Below are 15,410 nucleotides of genomic sequence, written 5' to 3' on the forward strand. Positions count from 1 at the left end.
AGTCCATTCGGCCATGATTCCGACCGAGGTGCTGTTTGCTGATGTCCAAGGTCGACGGATTCGTCGCAGTTCCAGTCCGGGGACGCTTTGCAGGTGATTGAAGGAGCGGGTTTGTGCCGATTGTATCCTATTCGCTGTGAAAGCGCCAGCTTGCCAGCGATGAAGCGCGGAAGCCCGGCTTGGCTATCATTCTCGTTTTGTGCAGTTCCAGAAAGAACAACGGTCATGTGAATCCAGTCCAGCACTGGATGCACCGACTTTCATGTGGACAATCGCGTGGGCGCTTCAGGATCGGCATTCGGATCTGATGATTTCTCGTCGGGCCGCGTGGATGCCAGACATTCCACATGCGCTCGTGCTCGCCATCCCGTGGCCGTCAGGAAGAGCGCGTCGCCAGTCGCGTCAGCACAGAGCGTGTCTAAACCCGAAAAACATCCAGACGCTCCGCTGATACGCACGATGGAGACCTGCTCGTATAGGGAGGCTGCGACGCCATCGCTAGTGGGGCTTTGCATCGCTCTGGCGTGCCGCTGAGGCCATCACGTCTGAATGTTCCGTCGAGAGGCGCTGCTGCGAAGCGACTTGTTGCAGACGCTTCTCAATGAGTTGATTAAACTCCTCTTTGAAGGCGGAAAAGTTCTGCATTGACGTGCGCGCCACCCTGCGACAAAAATCAACGTCCGATGGTGCAATCACCACTGAGAGGCGCATTCGAGATACATCAATACCGAGGCGGCGCAGATAGAGTAAACGAGGTGCAATACGATCACGCAGCGAGTACGAGAAAACGGCCGGAAACTCGAGCACCTTCTTCGTATCCATGTTCATGACAGAGCGGAGGAATTTCAGTTTTGGTTGAATGTCTGTGTGGATATCATAAACAAGCAGGGGTGGCAACCCACGAACCATCGTGGCGACATCTGCGATTCCCCAGTCGCGCAACAGTGCGACGACTGGCATTGCATTCCGGTCAATGTCCAGGGCCAGCAGTGCCGGGAACGCGCGGTACGCTTTGTTCAGATCGTCGGTAGTAAGGCCGAGATCGCGCAGGAACTCTGTGACGCGCTCAACTTGTGTGAGCGATAAAGTCAGGCAGCGGGGATATGAGCGAACCATGGCCGCGATGCTCTTCGACGAAAGTTGGATACTTGCGTTCAGAAATTCTTCGATCGCTTGCATCTGTCCAGTGTCCGTTCGCAATATCTCGGGATGCGCGTAAACGATCTGGCGAATATACGGCGCAAAATTCAGTTCAAGGCAGGAACAGAGATGCTGCACAGCGGCTGCCGCAGTTTCCATTGGAAAATCAGTCAACAGCCAGGGTGCACGCGGAAACAAGCGTCGGAGAATATCGCTTGAAGGCTCAAAGCCGCAGCCCTGCGGCGGATTCTGGACCAGAAATGTAAGCATGGTCTCGAGCTGCTGGCAGTCGCAAAGACGACGCTGCGCCTGCTCCAAGAGCAGAAGCCGCACTAATTGGGCAGTGTCAAGACCAAAGCGTCGGAGCTGCCGGAGCTGTTCGCTCTGATTCTCTGGAATAGAGCACCATACTTCGAGGGGAATCATCGGATCCATCAAGAGGTTCCAGCATTCGGCAGCAGTGATGGAGCTCGCGGAAGATATTTGCTGTACAGCAGCTCCAAGTTGTTTCGCTGTCTCCACCTCGAGGCTCTTCATGTCTCTTTCGAGCAAAGCTTGCAAGTTCGTCGGTGTACATCCAAAAGCCGCCAAGTATTCTAGCGCGGAAGGCCAAGTTGCCGGAACCGGTTGCAACGCGATTTGTTCCACGATATCGCGTGCGAGGCCGTAGGCGCATAGGGCTCGAACAAAAGCTTCCGCGGTGCCGTGAGCAAGCTCTGGAGCGTTCGTGTTCCATGAATCTTCCCCTGATACCTGCGTAAAGATGCGCGACACCTCTGGACTCTCAACTGGAGTTTCCGTGGCCTGATTTTGTGCTTTCTCGTGAGTCTGTGGTTCCTTTGAAGGTGTTCCTCGCGACCGAGTCTTTAGAGCCACCGCAAAGCGTCCAATGCGCTTGGTCAAATTCTGGAAGAGGTCACGAGCGCGAGATGCTTGATTTTGGTCACTCTGGGGGCCACCATTGTTCCCGAAATGGCAGCATGTGTCGATGTACACGGATGCGCGGTGTGGTCGTTTGCGACTAACGGGAACAAGCGGCGCATAGCAGCTACGAGCGCCTCGGGAACAGTCCCATCGCTGTAGAGGCACCCACAGCACAGTTGACGCAGCTGAGGCTCCTGAAAACATAACTAAGCACCAACAACACCACCTTCGAATTGCGCGTGTACAGGTCAGCGTGGGTTAATCGTCTGGCACCCCTCCCCCATAGCGCCCCAGCAGCGAGAAGAAGCTCACCGAGCAGTTTCCCTTCGGCAGGAGCCCCGCCAAGCGCTGCACAGATCCGCTCGCCTCTGGCACCTCTGACGCCGCAGTCGGTGCCGTCGCCTGCGCACAGATCAGGCGTGACGCGTCGTCCGATCGGTGCAACGTTGACACCCGGGACGGGTGAACACGACGCCGGTGCACGCGACCTGCTGGAATCTGCAATGACGCTGGGATCGATGCCGTCCCCCGGAAACCAAAAGCATCTGTATATCCTGGAGCGTCTAGGCATGCTCATCAATAAAGCATTAATAGTTGTCTTTTCCATGGCGCCGCGGTTCTTAGCTGGCGACATTCCTCGAACTGCGGCGCGTCGCCACCTGCACATCCCCGTTTTCGGGGAGTTTCTTGTCACATGGATACCTGCTAATCGAAGAGATTGCGAACGATTTTGCTTCCAGGGCTAGCGAGAGAGAGTCGAATCTCACCAGAGACCACTCGCTTCGTTGGGGTCTCGAGTAGCCAGGCCACCGTTCTCACTGGAAAGCATTTACCGCCAAGAAGAAATGGCAGTCTGGTTCATGGCATATTTCCTAGAATGGGGTCGTTTTGTGTACGGTCTACGTTCCCGTTAATCGTCTTGTGCATCAGGCTTTGTTTCTCTCTCTTCTTGTTTATCTGTAAAAGAGCAGACACCACCCAGTAACTGGCAACTAGTAAAATAATGTATTTCCCCTATACAGTAAGAAATGAAAGACAGGAAAGTTTTGCGCACGTTCGAAAGTTCAGGTTCAGGACGGAAGATCCCGCGAGCCGTATGATTCTATCGAGCTCGTGCCTCACGTGATCCACACTGGCGGGTGTTGTGGCGAGACCTGCGCACCTCGTCCGCAAAGCAGTCCTTTTCTGGAACGAGGAGTGCGCTGCCTGCGCCAAAGCGTCGTCCCGGTCGCTGAGGTCTCCCGACATGTCGTTTCCGGCCGCTGCCGGTTCCAGATCTATGAGAACGTCCGGCTGGATCCCGAATTGACATTGAAATCCCAGCCCGTATCGAGTGCACCATACCTCGACCAGACGCCCCAGCGGTATGGGAAAGCCAATCCGTCTCCGTGCTGTATCGGCAACGGCGCGACTAGCGCTGAACCGGACGCTCCCAGCAGGCTCGGTGTCGGCGAAACGTACTAAATAACCAGCATCTTGTAGAGACTGTACGGGTGGTGGCAGCTGAAAGAATTCGGAGCTAGGGTACGAAATGATAGACGGTTTCCCACTTGCTGACGTCCATCTCGAAATCGCAGGGACCCCTGGTCCATTTTTTTCACTGACAAACCGTTTACATAGGCCAGCGTTCTCCGATTAGGCGCATTTTTCTTTTCTTACTTTTTTCTGTGTTTTTTTTCAGTGCGCGGTGAGGTATCCATCAATCACCTACCTCCGAGTTACATTACACCCCTGGTCCATGCGAACCTCCTGCCGATCAGAAATCATGCGGACACGTCACCTGGCGGCGCTTCAGTTGAACACGTGTGCGTGTGCGCGCGAGGCTGCGTTTGACCGCGAGCGGCGGCGCGCGGCCGTAAATCCCGCACGATGCGAACGTTTTTCCCCAGACGTGTTCGTGACTACAAGGCACGTTTCAAGATGCCAGGTTCGCAGCCCCTGCGCGTGGCTTGCATAGGTGCTGGATACGTAGGAGGACCAACCATGGCAGTCATTGCGGCAAAGACTCCTCCAGAGGCTGTACAAGTGCGGGTGCTTGACCTCTCAGCGGAGCGCATTGCCGCCTGGAACTCGGAGCGGCTTCCTATTTATGAACCTGGTCTCTCGGAGTTAGTCTTCGCTGCTCGCGGGCGAAACTTACACTTCTCCACAGCTATTGATGACGGCATCAAGTGGGCCGACATAATATTTGTGGCCGTAAACACACCAACGAAGGAGTGTGGTATCGGGGCGGGCGCAGCCGCTGACCTCACTTACGTCGAGCTGGCGGCTCGTCAGATTGCTGCTGCGGCCGATACACCCAAAATCGTCGTCGAAAAAAGCACTGTACCGATACGCACAGCGGAGGCTCTGAGCGCGATCCTCGAAGCGTGTGGCAGGACCTCGTTCGAGATCCTATCGAATCCGGAGTTCTTGGCAGAAGGCACTGCGGTACGCGATCTCTGTGAGCCTGATCGCGTGCTCATCGGCGGGGACCTGAAAACCGAGCGAGGGCGCCAAGCGCTCGAAGCCCTCGTCGAGCTCTACGCCTATTGGGTTCCTCGCGAGCGCATTCTCACGACGAATGTGTGGTCGAGCGAGTTGAGCAAACTCGTCGCGAACGCATTTCTGGCCCAGCGCGTGTCATCGATCAACTCCATTTCGGCGCTGTGTGAACTAAGCGGAGCACAAATCGACGAAGTCGCGCGCGCCGTAGGCCTCGACAGACGCATCGGACCTCGCTTTCTTCAGTGCAGCGTGGGCTTTGGCGGATCATGTTTCCAAAAAGACATCCTTAATCTTGTTTACCTGTGTGAGTCGTTTGGTCTGAATGTTGTCGCAGATTACTGGCGTTCGGTGATCGCCATTAACGATTGGCAAAAACAGCGATTCACGGCGCGAATTTTGCATAGCCTCTACAACACGGCCACAAACAAGAAAATCGCGATTCTCGGCTTTGCGTTCAAGAAGGACACGGCGGACACCCGAGAGAGCGCCGCCATTGATGTCTGCGGCAGTCTACTGCAGGAATGCGCGAAGCTGAGTATCTACGATCCCCAGGTGCCAGCCGAGCAGATCTGGTCTGATCTCACGCGAAGATGCCGTCGAACGCGCGACGAGCTCGCTGCCTATGTGACGCTCGCCGCTACTGCCGACGAGGCCGCCGCCGGCAGCCACGCAATTGTGATCCTCACCGAATGGGATGAGTTTCGAACCCTTGATTATTCGAAAATGTACAAGAGCATGTGCCGACCGGCATTTCTGTTCGACGGCAGGAGCGTCTGCGACCTCAAAGCGCTCTCCGAGATCGGATTTTTATGTTATGCGATTGGAAGCCCGGATGACTCGCGAATTCAACTTCGTTAGCGCGTACGCAGCGACTTGACTGGATCTATGGCGCTGATGCGCTCCCTGTCATGAACCCAGTAAAACCACATTTGTTAGAACGGTGCGATACTGACGCGCATGAGCTCCACGTCGTAAGTTAGCGTTTCATTTGGCGGAACGAGGCAGCCTTGGCCCTCAATGCAGACGCCCCGCTCTCCGAAGCCTAGTTCACTGGGCACGATTATTCGACGTTTGCCACCAGTTTTCATGGTTTCGATTCCCTTCTCCACGCCCGGCACCATCTGCTTCTTACCAAAAATGAATGCCAGCGGCTTTCGCCCTTTTGCAGTTGTGTTATCGAAAATCGTGCCATCCGATAGGTACCCAATGTAGTTGATGACCACGAGGTCGCCGTCCTTCGGGCTAGCTCCAGTGCCTTCCTTGTAGTCGCGATAGAGCACACCGGATGGATCGCGCACGAACTTTGAGAGGTCCAATTTTTGAGGAGTCGTAGTGCCTGCCGCTCGTGCGCCTTCCAAGCCCGGAAGCCGGAGCCACGCACTCACGCCAGCCATAAATAAAAGGCGTTCTAGCAACTGACGTCGGGTCAGCGATAGAGCCAGCGGCAGGGCTGCTCGCAAAGTCGTTCTTCCGTTGCTACCAGCCGACAGGAAGCAACGGCTACGATGCTTTCGCGGCAACTCCTTTCCAGAACGAGTCCTCTGCAGGTTCCTAGCGTTGAGGGCGACTCCGTGCCCAGGCACAGGTTGCACACCGACGAAAACCATAGCACTCCGTGTTCCTGCTCGAAACGGCTGCAGCAGTTGCAGGACAGTGCGTCTTCAAGGATGCTGCTGGTGCGCACATGCGTCAGCGGCCGATCGCCTACACCCACCAGATGGGACGGTTTGTTTGTTATCGAATATGTGCCGCTATCTTTCGCTCCTGAATTAGGTTTTGCGTTGAAGGATCGATGCTTTGGACTTGAGCATGATGGAAGGGCTCGTGGATTGATCCGTAGTTTTAGAATTTTCGGTTGTCGTTTTTGCTTGCTCATCTAGACTCTCTTCTGCGGGACGTCGTTCTGACCCCGGCATCGAGATGATTCGCGACGCACGCGAACAAGGATTCGTAAACTAAATAACAGGATCACCCGGTTCGGAAGTGCAAGCGTCCATCCTTTTACTGTTTCTTAAGTGAAACGTATTCATAGCACGCATTCTTCATGTTTTCGATCGTTCTGTTTCAAGGTGACTCATGGGCGCTGCAATGCACGCCAGTGAATTGACGTCGAAAACAGCATCTCACAAGTTCATGCCAAAACTTGACAACATATATGATGTGGAATCATCTATTCCGTTCGAAAAACAAATCAGCCTCTCCTTGTGGCTAACGATGAAACCGCATACGACAGCAGTAGAATTCCGCAGACGGGATTCGCTCCTGAAGGCTGACGTCTCTTTGATTCATACGGAAAAGGAGCCCGGACTCTGACGAACTTCAGTGATCGCAGCGATCGACTCCACTGGTGCATGCGTCACCGCTTGGCGTGAGGCGAGCGCAGACGGATCGAACATTCTCGGTGTACTCCCCAGTCTCGATTTTCTTTCGGTCCTTGTTTCATCATAGACAAGATACCATTCCACAAATCCTCGATCGAATGGAGCAGCGTGTGCTTGCGTTTTCAGCAGGCAGATTACTCACTCGGAAACCGCCCTAGAGAAGCCCGTGACCATCGAGCGATGCACCTGGCGCGGAATCCGGCGCTGGCATCGAGGGGGACCTTCTGTTCTCGTCAAGGGCATGAACCAGGCGCCAAACCGAGCGGTCACACGTCACAGGATAGCCCCTGGAGCACGTGAACCGGATACATCTGGGAAGACCTGGCCGCAGTCAACCGTCACAACAGCGAATCACGGATCGGGGCTGTATACCAGGAGCATGTGGATTGCATACGAAGCGTAGATCACAACGACGGCATGTGCACGAACCGCACTGAATACAGCTGGGGGCAGCGAAATCGGGACGTGACTGCTGACACGAACAATCCTCGACTGCTGAAAACGGAGCTCGATGGATACGATTGAGCGGCTTATTTATAGTCGTAGATAAGAGAGCGAGGAAGAGAAAGCATTCCCCGATGTTTTTTCTCAAAGACTGGTGTCCATAACTGTGTGAAAAGACCGGAACCTTGCTGTATACGTCCGAGTTGCGTAGAAGACCCTGTTCCATTTTATTCTGAAATGAGTGTCTCGTCATGATGCGACTCACACATAGAATCGCAATGATGGAAAACGTCCGCCATAGCGACTGCAAAAATCGCTCGACATGCTCCTAGCGGTGCAACGAGGAGCCATCCGACCAGATGACGTTTGAGCGAACTCGACGCCGGAGATACGCCACCCAACATGCACCAGAGTCGACGCCTGCGACCTGCTCAGGACCGCGTTCAGGACATTGGCTCGCGTAGGATACGGTGTGAAGATGCTGGCGTCCGTGGTGTCGGTCAGAGGCTCCGACTCTCCGCCTTGTACTCAGCGAATAGGTTCCTTAAGATTGGTCTCCTGCGCCGCGACGATAGTTCGGAATCGGGGGCGTCTCAGTTGGAATCCAACGCGGCCGCTTTGGAACACTCAGGTCGGGCTCCTTAGCCAGAACTTGCTGATCGGGCGGTAGCTCTGCAACCGCCGCGTCTCGAGAGCGCGCCAGTCGCAGCAGGCGTTGCTGTAGCATAACCTCACGACGCAAGCACTGTTTATTGTACGCCCGGGCGAGTTCCGCGCCACGAGCGAGCACTTCCTCGCTCAGCTCGAGCGTTACTTTTTCGGGTGCTAACGCTGCTGTAAGTACGTCCGGCGGCTCTGCGCGTTTCTCCGTGCGGCCACTCGGTACTCGCTTCGGCGTATCGAGCGCTGGTCGACTCCCAAAGAACCAACGCTTGCAACCAGGACACAATCGTATCCTGCTCATGAGACCGATCAATTCTCTACTATGCACAGGAGACTGAAGCCGCCGCCACCGCCGGGCTACCGGTAACCACTTTTTTGGCGAAAAACCGGTGTCTGGGGCGCTCGTGTGGAACCCAGCGAGTACCGCCTCTCAGCACAAAAATGGCGAAGCGCATCATGGTATCGTATCGACGCCGTCCATAGACGCTCGACACCTGCAGTACGAGCCAGTTACTAGAGCTCCCTCGCTTTATTGGAACACCGCTCTGCTGCCGGGAGCAGGTAGGAGCTCTCGAGAGAGCGCTGTACCCGGCACGCTGATAGCCGATAGTCTTTGCGAGTTACGTTGATCGAGCACTTGCGCTGCACGGCAACGCCGTTCTGCAACGTGGAGAAGGTAGAGGCTCCCTGGGGCAGCGCTGAGTTTCGGCACGCCATTCTCAGTAGTCTTCGCACTTTTGGAGACTGGCGGTTCGGTTTATTTTCCAAGGTTATAAAAAGTCGCAGGGCAGCAGCTTTCCTGTGTCCAAGTTCAAGGGTTTCATGGCTGAGGGCAGTCTCTGCAAACATTCGGTTCATCGAAACTCACGAGCGACGCCATGAACGGCAGAAAAAGTATTCTTGTCTACGAAAAATCCAGCGCTCCGCTCTTGCGCGTGCTCGGAGCGGTCGGTGTCTTTCAGGTCGCTGCCTGGGCTGCTTTCGGTGCGGTATCGTGGCGGAATAGCGGCGCGTCGACGAAAGCAACCGCTGCTACTAGTCAAGACACGGAGGAGGACGCGCCTGGGACGAGAAGCGTCACGGAAAACACGCACAGTCCCTCGAGTCGTTATCAGACATGGTGGCCTGCAGGTGGCCTGCTCGTTTCGGTTCTTTTCCTGCAGCTGATGAGTTTTTACGCCAAACGGAACGTGAAAAGCATCAGGTTTGTCGGAGACTTTGCGGAAAGAGCTCGTATCGTCACTCACTCTCTCTTCCGTTCGGGCCGGGAAGATCAACCAAGTCGGTTGGTGCTGGAGGTTCCGACCTTTCAACTACATGCCAGCGCTACTGGGCGCACTGCTACTAAAGAAGACCTCGTGACATTCGGCATTCGCGGATACAACTCGTTTTTCCAGATTGACCGAAAGCGGGGGCAAATCTACGATGCAACTTTGTTGAATGCGCTGCTTGAGAAAGGCGGTCAAGGCGTGATGCAAGCTGCTGCACAGCGGATGAAAACTTCGACGCCAAAACGGACGCCGTCAGCTCGCGAGCGCGCAGTCAACAGTTAGGCATGTCCCGGGGGCTCGTCGTTTGACGCATGGCCTGGATGCGCCTCGAAACCAAGATATTCATAGCATCGAAGGCTCCAGGCACGCCCTCAAATGTCCGACACGCTGTGAAATGTTGCGCTCGTCCTGTTGGGATGATCTCGTGACACCAAGTGCCACGGGGACCAGCGTTCTTTCATGGCATCGCTGCTGCGTATGGGACGGACCAAAATATCGAGCGTACCGCTCAAGGGTCTGCGCGTCTAGCTCCGCGACTCTTGACAGGAAGCGAGACCTGTACCGGCATGCGGTTGTGCAGCGCTTCCAGCGGACGGTTCTGCAACGTTCAAGGGTAGTTTCGAAGACCAGGGCTATACTTGAAACAGTTGGTGCTTCGTGTAAGCACTGGGATGGTTCGTAGTTTCCAGCGCCGCATGCACCCGCTGTCTCCGGGCGGAGCATGATACCGGTCCGATTTCTGCACATCGTCTGGAACACCTTTGCTGCACTTTTGGAGACGCTTAATTCATGTTCATTCGAGGAAGAACAATTGGGCATCCTGCCTAAACACCGTTTAGTACGCAAAACTAGCATTCATAGCGAACTCACACGGACGCTTGACTCTGGAGTTTCGTGTTTCCCGATTTTCACTAGGCGACTGCACACAGGCATACGCAAAAATCGTCGGATTGGCGTTTCATGTCAGTTTCTCGCGCGTGACTTTATCAGAATATAATGCTCGTTATATACGAGATCCAAGGTAACGTAACCCATACTTCGCATCAAGACGCTTTGGTCTGCGAGGATGCCACGGCTTTTTGCCTCAGTCACAGGATGTTCATTTTTTATCGCGCGGCGAAACGGTGCAGGTTGTCGACTGCCTCGCATTCCGACCTGCAGCAGCCCCAGGATGTTGTGGCACGCGTTGTCGTCGCCACAGTTCCATGTGGTACCTCTGCTGGGAGAGTCCGCGCTGCTCCCGCATCTGACACACTTGCAGTGCAGTGCTCTGTGAATCCGAGACATGTACGAGTTCCTTTCTTTTCCTTTCTCTCGACTCATTCTTCGTGATGACCCACGTCGTCGCTCCGTTCGTGTTCGAGAGGCGACTTGCGCACCGCCAACACGGCAGCGACGTCCGGCATTCATAGAGGTCCGCCATACGCACATCAGGCGTTCCCGTTGACTTGTTTGTTATCGCTGCCCATGCACTGGACGTATGACGGGATATCGGACGCTTGGCGCCCTCATCCCGCTCTCCGAGCTCGATGACCGACTCTTCGCCACTCGGTACCAGAAGAGACTGAACATCCATGGATTGCCCTCTGGTCGAACGTGGAACGAATGGCACCTCAGGCGCTGGTATCCAGAACGAGCTCTGTCTCGCAGTCATTCCGGAAGAATGCTCAAATACGGCCGCAGACGAGTTTCGGAAGCTTCCGAGTCTGTTATCTCGCAAATGCGGAGACAAGCAGTCACGTCGTCCGTCCGTCCGTATGTCTGTCTGTTGATTCTTGTTTTTAGCGTTTTCCTCGCGCTGTACGCGATCCTCGCCTCGAGGTCCTTTCTTCTGCTGGTGTAAATGACGCGTTTCTGAACCGGCGCCCGAGTCCGCAGTGGTGACTGCGTCCGGAAAAACCCGGCTCCACGCCTACGAGCTTTTGGTTGCGTTTCAGAGACAGGAGGCTTTCGTCGTTTCCCATTCGACTCGAAATATTCGACTATGCTCTCGGTTGCACACTGACATCGTATCCATCCGAGAGAAAACGGAAACCTATTGGGCTGTTCATTGCTTCGGCAGCTTCGATATGGAGGCTTTGCTGGTAAACCTTCCTCTTTATTTCCCGCCTCGATTTCCTTTCGACTTCTTTCATTCTCAGAACGCCGTGGCGTCGCAGAGTGCCCATGACGGCCAAGTAACTGACACGAACGTAACAAGTTGTGAAGCCACGCTTCGTCGGCAGCAGACAGAACGTCCTGGGGTGGCGCTCGCCTCTTCTGCATTCTGTATCCTGCTCTCGCCAAGTATTCGAAGCGTTTATACCCTCTTCCAGAGGTTTGCGCCGTCGAGGAAGCGCCAAGCGCGTCGTACACCTATGCTTCAGTCAGAGACAAACCCTAGTCAATGGGTCTCTTCAAGTCTTCGGCGATCTCGACCGCCAGTTTCATCTTCGCTTTCCGTTCTATATCACTTGGCGGGCCGAGAACGTCGACACCCTCGAACGGTCGAGTGACGGCGGCCCAGAGAAAGTGTTTCTCTCTGTTTCTATCTGTCTCTCTCGAGACGCCCTTGGTTGCGTTTCCATGCATGAGCTGGATGTAACAGGCGGCACGACACCCGAGATTCATCTTGATGTGATGCGTTTGTATGGTCGCCCCTCAAAATGGAAAGCTCTGCGGGCATCTGTGTCATTCCAAAGAAATACCCATTCGGTGACACTCAATGTTTCGGCATTCCGGTTTGTGCTTACGTTCGCCCGCCTCGGAGGCATTCGCGTTCACCAGCGCTCGACACGAGACTCGAGCCAATGGCTCTGGCGTGGTCTCGGGTGCTCCGCTCGGTAGAGGCGATTCAGCGAGCGCAAAGAAAAGTTCCTATCCGGGAACGGAAGCGCGTTTGTGGCCTCTTCGCTCGTCCAATCTTTGACCTTCTTGTACCTAAGTCTTTTCTGTGATAGCAGCAAGGGAAACAAACGATCGTGTGACCCGAGTCAAGGGTCTCCAGAGAGAATCCTTAGCACGCGGAGGTTCGCAAGGGCGTTGATTTCCTTTTCCAGTCGCTAGCCCAGGATGAGTTTATACGCGAGACGAAGGCCTTTATCCGTTTGCGATAGCGCTCTCGGAGGAAAGACTTCAGCTTCAACTTGATATCCGGAACTTTTCCTTCGGTCACTGGTACGCACTCGTCGTCCATTCTTTCAGCGGAGGAATCGAGCGACACATTTCCTCTGGACACCAGACAAAGTATTCCATCTATTCCAGCAGAATCATTTTTCCTTCCCGATGAAACGCATCTTCATCTGCTAAATCGATCGAGAAAACCGCTGATTCCCAGTAACTTTCTATTGGTACAGAGCAAATGCCCCAGTTTCGACAGCACACTACTCTGGATGCCCCTACGAGCGGCGCGTCGCCTCGATTCGAACACCACCTGTCCCCCGTTCTTTTGTCGTGCAAACCTTGAATAGTTTTCTTCTACGTTTCTAGGATTCAACCTAGTTAAGTTTTTGTTTCAGGTGCACTTGGAAGCAATGACCTGTGTCGTTTCGTGACCCACAGTGCGGACCTATGCAATGCTTGACCTGGGTTCAACCGTTCTCGCGGTTTGCGGTGTAGCGCTAGCCGTCGGCGTCCTTTGCATGATGGGCGCCAACGACGTTGCGAACGTACTGGGAACTGCCTATGGTGCTGGTGCATTGCATGTACCAGTGTACTCAGGGCCAGCGAGTCTTTGGGCACGAATCAAAGGGGCAGCTCCTCTGATCCTTTTCGCGGGAGTTTTCGAGTTCGCGGGAGCGCTCTTCGCCGGCGCGAGCGTGACCGAACACGTCAGCTCCCAACTTGTCTCTGGTGGATCGGCTCGTCAGCGAGCTATCGGTGCCCTGGGGTGTCTGCTGGCGAGTTTTAGCCTTGTGACGGGGAGCACTGTGGCCGCACTGCCTGTATCTGCGTCCCACGCAACCGCTTCCGCGGTTGTTGCCAGCGGGGCGTATCAGGTCTGGCGGCAGCGCTTTGCCAGGGTTTTGTCGAGTTCAGCTGCCTCAGGCCAACCGGAAGCGCCCATGTTGGTGCACTGGCCAGCGGTCTGGTCGATGTTAACCGCCTGGACCATGTCACCGTTTGTAGGCTTTCTTTCCGGCTACGTGCTGTATTTTATTTGCGGAGCTCGCTGTATCTCCGAGGAGGTTCTGGGACTACCCTTGCTCGCTGGCGCAATCATCGGTACTTTATCCATTTTCGTGTTCACGGCAGGCCCGCCCGATCTTCGTTTCCTCTTGAGGGACTGGATGGCCCCCATTGCGGCCGCAACGAGTAGTTTGGCGTTTGCAGTTGCTGCAACGGTGTTTCTGGTCAAACGGAGAGCATTACTCGCTCCGTACGTGGACACAGTGGTGCCTCCAGGCCAGTCCCGAGTACCTCATTCGGGACAGGACGCTTTCTCGAGTGAGTGGCAAGCGGAATCCAGTTCGGAAGAGCCTGCTCATAGTCGAGCGATAGGCTTGCGGATCTTGATGGTTTTTACGGCAGCAGCGCTGGCGTTTGCGCATGGAGGAAACGGTAAGTATACATCTAGCGATATTGCTTCGAATCACTGAACAGCTTACTAACCACGAGGATGCAGTGACGCAATCGCGGTGCTGCGCCTTCACGTCCAGATGTCAGTAACGGCATTGCACCGCTGGTTCACATCATCAACTATGCGCGACATGATTCAGGAGATAGAGAAACAGTTGCATCGGGAGCAATCTCGCTTTCGTTATTGGCCCTTGGCGGCGCTTCAATTCTGTGCGGTCTAACGCTATTTGGTTATCGAGTCATGCAGACAGTAGGGTATGCTATTGCGGAACTGGATTTTGCAACGGGCCTTGCAGCTCAGACGGCGGCGACTCTCTGCGTATTGGTTGCGACAACGGCTGGTATTCCGGTCAGTACGACACAGATTCTAGTTGCAGCCGTCGCTGGTGCTGCGTATTCGCAGGGCAAACCGATTCAGTATAGAACGCTAGTTCGAATAGTGCTCGCTTGGCTGCTCACGATACCGCTTTCTGCGTCTATATCGGTGATCGTTCCGTGGTTGTTTCAGTAGCAGGGCATTTAAACGATAACTTTTTACCGTGGTAGACGGTCGCCTCGTGAGGAATTTTTCGTTTCCCATTGATCCAGACGGAAACGACATGGGTCAAGTACCCAGAGGGCGCTGCGTATGCACACCTGGAAACGCTGCCCTCTGGATGCTCTGGAAGCTACCGAGCTCCGACGCTGCCTTTTCGCGAGTCAGAGTAGTCTAACTCGCTTTCCCTCTCCAGGAGCAGTGCGTACTTTAGGGTCAGGCGGGATGATCACACAGACCCGACCTGCAACGGTTCCTTCGAAACAGAATCTGAATGATATACCCTTGTTACAGGGCCTCGTGTTTCGCGGAAGCCAATTTGCTCAAGTTACACCAGTTTAGCGCTTCGGCGCCTGATGCCCAAATCCACAGACCCCGCGAGTACTTCATGGGCATTTATTCGCCATCGGGTGTAGTCTTTCAGCTTGATATTCACATATGAGTTATCGAGAAAGCAGTTTCGACTGATAGCAAGTCTTGGCAAACGCTGCCAAGCCAAGAAGAGACGAGACGAGAAGAGCATCCCCAGGCACCAAATGCTGTCTGGGCAAGCGTCTCGAAGGTGCGACTGTGAACCGCACAGAGGCACCTCGGCGAACGTCCAGTGGCGGCGACAAATGCATTCGCATTAGCTCTGTGAAGGCGGGGCGACATGTAAGCCCGGTCCGCTACCTATGGCTCCCATACGCCGCTGTGATGTGTGTGCAAGGAGCGACCTAATTCGACCGGCTCGTTGCCTGCTCTCATCAAGCATAGACTCGTTCGCGATAAGAACCGGGCTCCTAACGAGCTGCACCTAGCTTAGCGTCACCGTGGTCTAGCGCAATGACAGGCGTGCAGACTTTGCCGGGAGCTCACTCGAAGCTGCAGCGTAAAGCACTTCGTTTCGAGTCGGAAAGTCGTTGGTTGTGTGCTCGAAATAGGCCGAGAGCGCCAACAGATCCGACCCTGATTTTCAAGATAGAGCAGGTACTGCCTGGTATTCGTCTATTGCCAAGAATCACTGTC

At 54.8% G+C, this 15,410-nt stretch overlaps 5 protein-coding genes across 5 annotated transcripts, besides 2 other annotated features; 3 read left to right on the forward strand and 2 right to left on the reverse strand.

Moving 5' to 3' along the window:
• Nucleotides 1-498: 498 nt before the first annotated feature.
• CYME_CMT470C (hypothetical protein, conserved) lies at nucleotides 499-2,268 on the reverse strand (the record flags this gene model as incomplete). The annotated part of the gene is made up of 1 exon (XM_005539380.1): nucleotides 499-2,268. The coding sequence occupies one exon, from the start codon at nucleotides 2,266-2,268 to the stop codon at nucleotides 499-501; it is 1,770 nt and encodes a 589-aa protein (XP_005539437.1).
• A 1,665-nt stretch (nucleotides 2,269-3,933) lies between these two features.
• On the forward strand, nucleotides 3,934-5,409 carry CYME_CMT471C (UDP-glucose dehydrogenase; the record flags this gene model as incomplete). Its single annotated transcript, XM_005539381.1, has 1 exon — nucleotides 3,934-5,409. The coding sequence occupies one exon, from the start codon at nucleotides 3,934-3,936 to the stop codon at nucleotides 5,407-5,409; it is 1,476 nt and encodes a 491-aa protein (XP_005539438.1).
• Nucleotides 5,410-5,483: 74 nt separating this feature from the next.
• Nucleotides 5,484-6,158, reverse strand: CYME_CMT472C (similar to FKBP-type peptidyl-prolyl cis-trans isomerase; the record flags this gene model as incomplete). Its single annotated transcript, XM_005539382.1, has 1 exon — nucleotides 5,484-6,158. The coding sequence occupies one exon, from the start codon at nucleotides 6,156-6,158 to the stop codon at nucleotides 5,484-5,486; it is 675 nt and encodes a 224-aa protein (XP_005539439.1).
• Nucleotides 6,159-8,917: 2,759 nt separating this feature from the next.
• On the forward strand, nucleotides 8,918-9,592 carry CYME_CMT473C (hypothetical protein; the record flags this gene model as incomplete). Its single annotated transcript, XM_005539383.1, has 1 exon — nucleotides 8,918-9,592. The coding sequence occupies one exon, from the start codon at nucleotides 8,918-8,920 to the stop codon at nucleotides 9,590-9,592; it is 675 nt and encodes a 224-aa protein (XP_005539440.1).
• An 820-nt stretch (nucleotides 9,593-10,412) lies between these two features.
• Nucleotides 10,413-12,638: a sequence feature (possible transcribed region).
• Nucleotides 10,454-11,142: a sequence feature (possible transcribed region).
• Nucleotides 12,639-12,864: 226 nt separating the features above from the next.
• On the forward strand, nucleotides 12,865-14,378 carry CYME_CMT476C (probable phosphate transporter Pht2; the record flags this gene model as incomplete). Its single annotated transcript, XM_005539384.1, has 2 exons — nucleotides 12,865-13,849; nucleotides 13,948-14,378. The coding sequence occupies 2 exons, from the start codon at nucleotides 12,865-12,867 to the stop codon at nucleotides 14,376-14,378; spliced, it is 1,416 nt and encodes a 471-aa protein (XP_005539441.1).
• Nucleotides 14,379-15,410: the final 1,032 nt, after the last annotated feature.

This window comes from Cyanidioschyzon merolae, chromosome 20 (assembly GCF_000091205.1).
Source record: "Cyanidioschyzon merolae strain 10D DNA, chromosome 20, complete genome".
Classification (NCBI taxonomy): Eukaryota; Rhodophyta; class Bangiophyceae; order Cyanidiales; family Cyanidiaceae; genus Cyanidioschyzon; species Cyanidioschyzon merolae.